This window comes from Melanostigma gelatinosum (genome assembly GCF_949748355.1).
Source record: "Melanostigma gelatinosum genome assembly, chromosome: 4".
Classification (NCBI taxonomy): domain Eukaryota; kingdom Metazoa; phylum Chordata; class Actinopteri; order Perciformes; family Zoarcidae; genus Melanostigma; species Melanostigma gelatinosum.
This window is the reverse complement of record NC_136637.1, coordinates 26052827-26063593: the sequence shown is the minus strand read 5'-3', so window position 1 is coordinate 26063593 and position 10767 is coordinate 26052827. Positions and strand designations below refer to the sequence as shown.

Genomic DNA, 10767 nt, shown 5'->3' with positions numbered 1-10767 from the left:
GTATTTTTAGTAGTTTTAAAAGGAAAAAGAAGATACATCAGCAGAGTTTATGACATGTGGACTCATTTTAATATGGAATACAATCAAATTCATTTCAGCAATCAGCCTGCTGATATAGAGACGGGATTTTCATGATTTCAGCTGGGTACATGATTCACCATCACACCTCGACAGGCAGGGGTAAAAAATACAAAAGCATTAATCCTCAGATGATAAATTACATCTAAACGCAATGTTAACTAATTTGCGGCGTCACCAATTTTGTGCGTGGGTTTAAGAGGAGGCAGCTTGTGTGTTGTAACATTGACACATTAAAAAGACACATAAAAGCATAAACGCGTGGATAGAAACTGTGGCAGAAACAAAGCAGAAACCGCTTCAACATCAGTCAGCACCTAAAACGATGACGTTGAGGTTTAAACCCAATACTTTTACAATAGAAAGAGGTTTCAGGTCATTTCTTTCCCATTGTGCTCAGCCCCAACATATAGGGCTGGGCAACATATTGATATCGTGGTATAAGACTAGATATCATCTTAGATTTTATTTATCGTAATATGGTACAAGTGTTGTCTTTTTCTGGTTTTAAAGGCTGAATTACAGTCAAATTATGCAATTTTCCAGAATTGCCAGACTGTCCTTTTACCCACTTCGTCAATATATCCACATTACTGGTGATTATTTATTAAAAAGCGCTTTGTTTAAATATTTTGTAAAAGCACCAAGGGTCAACCCTACAATGTCGTCGTTGAGGTATTTCATCAAAAATATCTTGATATTCCATGTTCTCCACATCGCCCAGCCCTACCAACGCATACTTTTTACTTTCCTCACGTCGAGTTGCACCACAGCAGCGCCGATATAGTCGCTTACGGTAAAATACCAAGCAGACTTTAGTTACATGCACGTCACACAACCCTCTTCCAAATGACACGTCTCCTCTTTGGTCAACACTGGACACGACTCACAGGGCGACACAGCGGTCACGAAGTACAATATTTCATTGAAATTACAACAATAGAAACTTGACTGTCCCCTCCAGTGGGTGAACACGGGAGTCAAACTACACCTTCTGCATCTGTATCGTCAGCCGGCATGCAGGTTGGCCCCGAATTAGCCCAACTCGGTATAGCTACATCTGGTTCCACTAGAAAAGACGGTGTTTTGTGTCAGCCAACTCGTGTGGTGCATCATAAATTCAAGACATGCCAAAATTACACAACATTCATTTCCAATTTGCCAAAACAAAAAAAGAAAACCAGAAAAAAAGCACAGAATTTTACTTTTGCCGACATAAAATGTTTGGATTTGACACGAAAAATACAAAACCATTCAAAGCCTTTCAGTAAAAAACACTCTTTTCATCAAACACTAATTTTGACACCATTGATAAATTATTTTATATTTTAAAGTTAAAGAAAATATTTAAAATCTCCTTGTCAAAGGTCCACCGAGCTTTAATTTAATTGCTTGTTGAAGTCGAGGAGTCCTGTCCAGTGGAGACGATGGTGAACAGACGCATGTGAGACTCCGAGTGTTTTGGGTTCAAGCGAGGGGAAGACAGCTCTCTACTGGACTGGTGTAAGTTGGGTAACGGGTGAAGTTGGACGCAGATACACGGGGACAGCTCAACAGGGGAGGACTGCTGTGTGGCTCCTACTGTTCATGGTCGTGTGTGTGCAGACGTTGAACAAATCCCTACAAGAGGAGAGGATTGGCAATTAGAAGAAACATTCTCTATTTTGTTTTTGAATAGCTCGGTTGCATCTTATAAATTATGATGTAATAATTCATGCAGCAAGTACCCAACCCTGCAACGCTCTATGTTAAGGTCCTTGTAATAAGCTTTAGTTATAAGATGCTTATTAACATTATGTGTTTAAAAAAAGACTTAATAAAGCAACAAAAAACCCTTATTAAAAGGGTTATAAATTAGATAATGGGTAAGTGTTCATAAATGCCTTGTAATCTAACAATGAATGAGTTTATGTTGCAATTATTAACACTTTGTTTCATTAACATAGTATAATGTTATTGGGCATCGTGTAAGGGCGTTATTACCTATTAACGCTTATTACAAGGACCTGAATATAAAACACTACCCAAAGCTCATGATATGCCTTTGAGATTCAGCAAGCTACAAATGTTTGCAAATTGCCTTTAAACATTCATTTCATGAGTTGCTTGGTTTTCTGTGAGGGCCACAGGTGGGATAGAAGGTCACACATCGTCTATCATCTAAATAATTTGCTCATGAGCCTAAATTGCCCCTTTACCAACCTGTGCTATACACTCTCCATATCTTCACTGCTGTTGCCATCGTCTTTCAGAGCCTCTCCCTCGCCGGCGGCCTCCTCGACGTGAGCCAACATGTCCGCCATCAGAGCCTCCTCCAGCCTTTTCCTCACACTGTACACCAGCTCCTCCTGTTTCCTACACACAAACACAACAGGAAGCGGATACAGTTGGCAGTTGCTGCTGCCCATCACAGCCACCGAATCAGCACAGGACAGATGGTGCGTGTTTAAAAAGAGCGGGGTCACGTGTTATGGACCACTGAACAGACTCAGTCAACTTCGGGGGAAATCAAAGACGACAAAAAGTGAAAAACAAATGTTCACGGTCAATTCCAATATGGAAGATTTCTCCATTATGTCTTTGCGACTCGTTATTGTGCTTCAGCATTTAAAATAGAAGCCAATATTTCATGAACTGGTAAATCGTACAACATATGCCATTACGCACCCTGGCTGAGTAGTTATTTCTTATTTTTAAACACACTGAAGGATATCGGAAGATTTGTAACAACTTTTTTTCAACTGCCACACATGCTGATACATTTTGCTCAAAGCCAGAAAGGCAAAAAAGTTCAAACAACTGGCTCCAACAATTGGCTCCAGCAATGAATTATCAGGATCTAACACTGTAAAAGAAAAAACAATCACCTGATGTCCTCATCGGTGACGATGAAGGCCTTGCACAGCGGCTGCGTAGTGTTGAGCCAGACTCCTGGGTTCTTCTCCACAGCAGCAGACAGCTGGCCAGTGATGGGAGCGGCGCTGGTGTGCAGAGCGCTCGCAATAGCCGACAGGAGAGTCTTGTCTGAGCAGCCTGGACCAACACCTGAAGGACCAAACGGCCGGGTGGTGGGATGACATTTGGAAGGAACATCACAACTGTTACTCCTTTGTTATAGTCATCTAGTGTTTTTTGTTCTTCATAAAAACACACAACTCAAATGATTAGGAAATAAAAGATTGCAGTTTTATTGATTAACAAAATCATGTCATCAGTTGTTTTAATGATGCATTATAAGCTGCTTAGAAGTATTTTAAACAGGTCATAATTCATCGCTATCTATTTATGTTGTTGTGAAAACATCTCCTTCAATCAACTATGTTTATTTAAGTTTTTCACTAAAACTACATTTTACGAGATTACAAGTGAACGCATCATGATAACGTTATAATTCACCTTTGCCCGATAGTCATATTCACTGAACAGAGCCTGAACGCATCACGATGTAACTGAATGACAGCGGTGCTGTCATCGTTAAAAGCTCTTCTGTCAATTTCAACACAGGTTTAATGTTCACAGTGCAGCATTATCAGGGATCAGCGAACAGAAAGCATTCATGCTGATCTCCTGATCGCATATCTTGCTGAATATCGACGTCAGTAAAACTTTATTTCGATGGTTAAACTGTAATTTATCCGCGGTTCAGATGCGTGCCTAACCGCGAAGGGGGATCCGTATGATCACGAATCAACCACGGTCCCTGATAGCACAATAACCTGTTTATTTTGTCTGAAGAATCGGTGACTAACTTGTGTACATTACCTTGCAGGCCTTTCGGTAGTTCCATTGTTTTCACCAGCTCCTCTGCAATGTCATAAGCATTGAGACCACCGAGTTTCTTCTCCCAAAAAAGCTGTTGACAAGAAAAAGAAAGAAACAAAGAGAGTAATATTCACTGCAGGCCGTTTTGAAACTTAAATGAAAATATTCTGCTGCTTCGAGTTAAACAAATACAGTAGCACATTTCTTCTGCATGAGATCATCATGTGTTTGCGATATGTTTGGGATGATGTTGATCGTTCACCTGTCTGGGCTGATCGACAGCTTTCTGAGGATCCGTTTTCACTTTGTTGTTTGGGTGGTTGGTAACCTTGGTCACAGGCTGCTTAAAGATGGAGGCCGTCTGTCTGACGGGGAGTGACGTGTTCAAGTCAGGCTTGCCCTTCAACATATCAAACACAGAGTGGGGGGGGGGGGGGGGGATGAGTGGCCAGGAGATTGTAAGAGACAGAATGTGACGCGTTATTCCACAAAACTGTTGATTACAACCACACAAGAAGACACGAATCTCATATATCTCATACAGCTTTTAGAGGCCTAACCCTATGTCAGTGTTCAAACTAGTTAACTCATCTGAGACTCCAGGTCCATGAGAAAAAGTGATTATTTCGAGAAAAAAATTGGAAAAAGCTAGTTTAACACTATTTCTTCTCTCCAGTTCTGATGTGGTTAAAATAAGACATCAGTTGAGCAGTTTCTGTCTTATTTAACCTGCATGGACAAATGTAAATAAACATATACATGTCTATACTCGTGAAAGCTCGACAAGTAATATAAAATGTTGTTCTCACATATGTTCTTATCTTATAGGTTTTTGTCATGTATGATCTTTTACTTTTTTATCTTGAAGCATATCAAGTCTACGCCTGTCGTACGAAATGTGCTTTATAAATAAACTTGACTACATGACGTTTATGTGAGGGTGTTTCACTGGCAGTGATCTCTTGAGGCTTCATCCTGCTACACTTTGTGTCCAGGTCACCATTAGTTGTGTTCGTCAGTGTCCGGTTGTCTCACCTTATTCTGGTTGTTGTTATCATAGCGCAGTCTCTGGCGGTTCTTGTTCAGCTTGCTCATCAGCATCTTCCCCGTGCGGAAATCGAAGGAGCTGAGGTCCATCTGGTTCCCAAGATAACGGGCCAGCTGAGGCTTGCTCCGAAACTTCTTCCCAGATGGACTGCGGCGGGGAAGGCAGGGACATAAGAAACCACTCTACTCATATCATCTCTTACAAAAACAGACAAAAAAAAGGTGTCCAAGACAAGAGACGACGGCAGGGAAACAAAACTTCAAAAACACAGAAAAAGTACAAAACAAGTATCACAACATGCAACAAGTCAAATGCAAACAGAAGCAGAGCACATTCAAATGAGCAACGACACTCAAAATCACATCACTGTGTGAAATGGATCTTTGCTGACTACCTTAACCCTCGTTATCTATTACAAGCTGCACACAATCTAGTGTGATGAGCAGATATCACAATATATATATAAACACATTCAACAACATTGTTCATAAAGCATTAAAATGAACCTCCAACAACCAGTGAGCACAATGTCAACATGGCAAAAACTAACACTTGTAGCTCCACTTGTGGGAGCAAACACTATTATAAGCCTGAGCGATGACCAACAAAAAGGACCGACTGTGGGTGGATACGTGCTAGTAAACTCATGCAAATGTATCTTACATCACAGTTAAACACCAGTATATGAGTGGACGGTTAGCCTACCACAAGCTATACAACCGACCCGCCTCCCCCCTCTCTTGCCTCTGTTCCTCATCTTGCTCTTCTCCTCTGCTAAATGAAAACAAAATCTGGCGTTTGTTGGTTCACTTCAAATGGGGAATGAAACAGTATTAACTGAGATGACACGGAGTTAGATTCATTAAACAGGCCTCGCCAGGCGTGAGCTGCTGCTACTACTACTAGCCCGCACGGTTGGACAAACTCCTTATCTCAACTCTTGTGAGAGAAGCTGGCCTTGTTACCAGCCTTGGTACCCCCCTCCTCCCATACCCATCTCAAACTTTATACCGCCCCCTCCCTCTTTATCACAACCCTGTCTGTTTCCGTCCGCAAACTCGGTGTCTTGCGCACCTGTAAGTTTTGCAAGCCCTCGGTTCGTTTAGTACCTAAAATAATAGACATCGCTTTTTCCAGCTGACAAACCCGACTTTCTGGTCACTTCTTCCATTTTCCAGCCCTTGGGGAGAGCAGTGCAATCCCACCTTTTCTTCTCCATTTCCCACGCGAGTAGCCTATAAATCCACTAAAAAGTTACTGCGCATAAACAGATTAGATTTCAGGATTATTATTTTTTTTTTTTGGCCTATCGCTTCTTACGCTTTTGTTTCGACCATAGTACAACATGCGTCCTCTGTAATGGGATCTCCCTGCTAACAACGTATCGCCTCTTTTTGTCGTCGCGCAGATCGCTCCGCGGAAGAACCGCGGCCGCATCACTACCTGCCTGTCTAGGCCGGGGGCACGAGGGCTACATCCGCAAGGAAAACATAGGACGACACGGCTGCGTCAACGGTCGGGACGAGACAGGAAGTTAGCGCGACTGTGTCACGGAATAAATTTACCGTCAGTGAGAGCGATATAACTTTACCTGGTTTGATGTTAAGTCTCACAAGGCCCCAGTCAAGCCCTAAACGTTACATTCAATTCAGAAAATTAGTTTTAAAAGTGTATTCAAAGAAGTCCAGATTAAATATTTTTTTCTACATTACGTTATTGTTTCTTAGTACTGTATTTTATCAATCTAAATGGGAATTGCCTCATTAGATTAAGGGAATATAACACATTAGTGTCCAGCAACTACTATACAAAATAAAATATTTTCGAAAAGTGAATAGTTAAAAACAGCACTGTATTCTACATGAATTCATTGAATGTGTGTGATGGTGTAACTTCATTATTGACCAATGGGGGAAATATTTTGACAAAATAAACTTTTACTTAAGGTGCACTTCCAGCATTTTGTCTCACTCCATATTTATTTAAAATGTTCAAGCATGTCTTTGAATATAGTTATAATTTTGTTACTTGAGTAAAACTCTTATTAATTTAACCATTCCAAGAACCGGATCTATCAAAATACCTTTTTGTCCGTTGGTCTTTTATTTTGAAATGTTTTACCGGAAGTGTTATTTTCTAGGTTGACGGTGGTAGCCAGGTACACCAGTAACCTATGGGAAACAAAAATGAAGCTACTGCTACAAATATACCGTAAACAGCAATCATGTAGATACACAGTGACAACAATGATGGACGCCGCTGAATAATAACATCGACTAGATAACAAAATAGCGTCCTTCACTTGTAGCTTTCTCAGGAACTGAAAATTAAAGTTTCATGTTAGCTACGTGACATAGGAGAAGCCCTTTTCACCACGACAATGTACCGTTGTCATTCAGACTTGAAGCCGGATTTTATGAATGAACAAAGTAGATCTTAACGATTAAACGCAGACACCATTTTAAAAGCATATCATGCATATATGGAGGCTTTGTGCATGCAACGATGCAGAGAAGAAAAAACATTTTTGATTCTCTTTGTGAGATTAAAATCGTATCTCGACATTTGTCGACGCAGTGTACGGACTCCGTGGTTCATTTCAACATTAGCTGCAAATATCAGGACAGTTTAATCATAGTACAATTACTGACATGCTAGCTTAAGACCACAGCATTTCTATTTCCAAATGCGAAACCACTGAGGTCATCTGGCTTATCGATGATAAACATACTTTCAAATATATTACGAGAACGACAAACAGCGTAAAACAACGCTACAATAACAATTAATACAGTTCTTGTGGGTTTCATTGCCCTTCAGATGATGTACTTACTCGTTTTTATCCATCTTGAAGACACTATCGTTTTCTCCCTCTCGCTGTGTTAAATCCCTTCTCTCCCCTCTCCTCTTTCAGTCCCCTCCCCCCTTCGATGGGAGAAATGAGACATTATCCACGCAAATTTCGCAGTCTGGTAGATAAAAAGAGTATCGTGTCTGGGGCGAACCTGGCGTATTCTCGGCGTGCAATTGGGCCCATAACACCTCGGTGAATTAGTGTGAGTCCGCATGCAATCGGAATCATATTATCGCAACACTTTACATATGCAAAAACGTTTTTATTTCACACTACTTTTACAGTACAAATAGAGACCAGTTGGCAAATGTCATGTGAGCAAAGCCACGCTTTTACAACTGCTCCATGCAAAAGAAAATTAAAGTATAATCTTTCTTTTTTTAGCACTGAACACCAAATAGAAAAATACTCCAAACATCAAGCAATTGAAACAAAACATTTCAATAGATGACATTTTGCAGAATAACTTGACACATTGGGGGACAATTAAAGATTTATTCACATTAAATAACACTGGATCAAAAGTAGCATTTATACAGAGTGCATTTTGTCGTCCAAACTGCTAACAAGCCCTCAGCGACTGATTGTTGAGCCAGGGCATCCTACTTAAGCTGGCGTTGTGTAAGCAATCCACCCGTGCACCCATTCCCAAGCTCTGGTCCTGTAGGCAAGACACACAGCACCATTTGTTAGCAAAATGTACATAAACACATCTGTTTGAATGTGTAAAGAAAAAAAACACATCTTGTCTACCTCCGAGGTTGCATTTCTGACAAAAAATAGGGCTTAGGAAAAATCCACATGGCTACAGTGTGGTGTTACAGTGGATATGATGGCTATTGTCTGGGGTTTAGGTTGCAAAACAAAGTATTATAATAATGTTAATAGATCATTGAGGGAAGTGAAATGTTTACCACATTGATAATCATGAACTGAGTAAACAAATTGATCATTTAAAAATAGGCAAGCCCTAACCACTACACCCCAACAATACAATTTAACAATTCATATTCAAAATTAAATCTGTCGGGCCAGCTGTGATGAATGCATACTTTTTCTAAACTTTTATTATGCCATAAACTGGCTGTTTCTATTTCAAAACTAGTCTGACCCTTTTGCAAGGCTTTAAGATTACTCAGAAGCATAAAGCCTGTATGTTGTCATCTAACAAGCTCACAAGAGCAACAAGAACTCTATGGCCTTTATTCTCAGCCTGGAGTAAACTTTAGTTAGTGAGCACTACAGGTGTTTTAGAATAAGTTATTTCTGGCCTCAGTATGGGGTGGCCACAGCAACTTTAACCAATAATCAAGAGTGTGTTTTAATTTCAATGTTCAGTTCCAACACCTGGCATGTTACACCTGCCTGATCTTATCAGGAGTACGTGGGTGTGGCTAAAGCTGATGAGCAATCCAACTGAACACAGCAAACAAAGTATGTGGACAAAAGCTCAGTTAAACGGGTGTTGATTATAATAATACACTCACAATTTCGTTGTGTGGGACTTTACTCATCGTCGCTGAACTTCCCTTTAATGTATGGCACATAGTCCAGGACCAATCGCCAGTCTGTGAAGTGAATGAGCGCCACTCCACCAACTGTTCCCCAGGCCACCATATTTGGTACCCTAGATGGAAAAAAAAATGGCACATACAACCATTGTCAGAATAATGTTTTTTAGTTTCAACATGCACACTTCCCCAAGTCAATGCACAAAGTGACACAGAAATGGTTGTGATTCACAAATAGCTACTAAACTTAAAATAAAGATTTTTCTATCCTAGTAAATGTGCTATTTTCACAAGATCATAAATATTAATAGTATAAATAATACCTTTATGGTAACTGACAACAGGAACCAAATGAACTAGCTCTAACACTGGTTTACGTTATTGTGCATAGGCAAAAGGGTTATTCCGGTTTATACAAAGGGTCAAACAGCTAAAACCGTTTTGATGATCGATTGATTAGTACACGTTAAATAATAATCTTTACAAATTACTGTTCAACAGTCGCCATCTGAGTTTTTCTCTGTGTGCACTTTGCAAGGTCAGTTATAGTGCTGTACTCACTGTTTGTGGAAAAACAAACAGCTGTCAAGTTTAGCTAACTCATGAGTGGTCACTCCTACGCCATCATATTTGAGGAAGATAATGTCATGTAAAAACACGCATCTCCTTTTATCATATTGACATCTATTATATTTACTGTGATTTTACATAATTTAGAGGTTTATCAGACTAACATTAACAAACTGGTCAAATAGTTCATGAATTAACTGAGATGCTTTTATTTTAGCAAAGGACTATGAACACTTCAAGATATTGAATATTAAAATAACTTTGATATGGTTAACTAGCTATTAAATCTCTGACATATAAGACAACATGATACAAAGCTTTAGTGTCAGTGTAAACAAACGAACAACTAACCTACCGTTAGCTGTTCAATTAGAGCAGACACAATTCAGCATCGTTGGTTATAGTAGCATTATGCTAACTAGCCCAGCTAGCTAAATCAGTGGGAAATAACAAGCAGGCTAAGCTAGTAAGCTAAGCGGGTCACCCAGGACACAACCGTTGTAGTATTTTTAACATGACGGAAGCACTAAAAAACATTATTTCTAAAACAGTACTCCACCTTTGTTGATGGTTTAACTTACCACGTCCTTAGAATAGTAATGTACTTGGCACCGACGAGTTTATTAAGTATTTTTTGCACCATCCTGACCTTCTCTCGCGCTGATGGCCGTGAAGGACCCCTGGACTGCCTTTTTTTTATGCCTGTTAAAAATAAACTGGCTACGTGCAGCTACAGCTACGGTTCATTTCAGGCCACCAATTCAAAGGTCTCCGTTTACAACAGAGTTGTTTTCAGGACTGTGCTCTGTGTTGGGCAACCATGTAGTTAGAAGCAATATTGCAGTACTGTGCGTGTCGACTTTGAGAAATCAACTGGTTTTAATCATGTCTTGAATTTAATGTGGTGCCTTGGTTGCGTAATCGTGAATCATAAACGCATTTGT

General features: G+C 40.0%; 2 protein-coding genes across 8 annotated transcripts; both read right to left on the bottom strand.

Moving 5' to 3' along the window:
* Positions 1-55: 55 nt before the first annotated feature.
* On the bottom strand, positions 56-7829 carry mbd3b (methyl-CpG binding domain protein 3b). Of its 7 annotated transcripts, none has more exons than XM_079267521.1 (8): positions 5998-6253; positions 5594-5662; positions 4876-5035; positions 4103-4240; positions 3841-3931; positions 2946-3123; positions 2281-2433; positions 56-1698 (listed from the first exon to the last, which is right to left on the bottom strand). In XM_079267521.1, the coding sequence occupies exons 1-7, from the start codon at positions 6105-6107 to the stop codon at positions 2286-2288; spliced, it is 894 nt and encodes a 297-aa protein (XP_079123647.1). In that variant the 5' UTR covers positions 6108-6253; the 3' UTR covers positions 56-1698; positions 2281-2285. The 7 variants fall into 7 exon arrangements, with proteins under 7 accessions (XP_079123647.1, XP_079123648.1, XP_079123651.1 ...); XM_079267522.1 differs by having other exon boundaries at positions 5594-5659; XM_079267525.1 differs by lacking the exons at positions 5594-5662; positions 5998-6253 and adding an exon at positions 7722-7829.
* Positions 7830-7989: 160 nt separating this feature from the next.
* Positions 7990-10520, bottom strand: uqcr11 (ubiquinol-cytochrome c reductase, complex III subunit XI). Its single transcript, XM_079267595.1, has 3 exons — positions 10405-10520; positions 9230-9369; positions 7990-8403 (listed from the first exon to the last, which is right to left on the bottom strand). The coding sequence occupies exons 1-2, from the start codon at positions 10464-10466 to the stop codon at positions 9249-9251; spliced, it is 183 nt and encodes a 60-aa protein (XP_079123721.1). The 5' UTR covers positions 10467-10520; the 3' UTR covers positions 7990-8403; positions 9230-9248.
* Between the last annotated feature and the right edge of the window lie 247 nt (positions 10521-10767).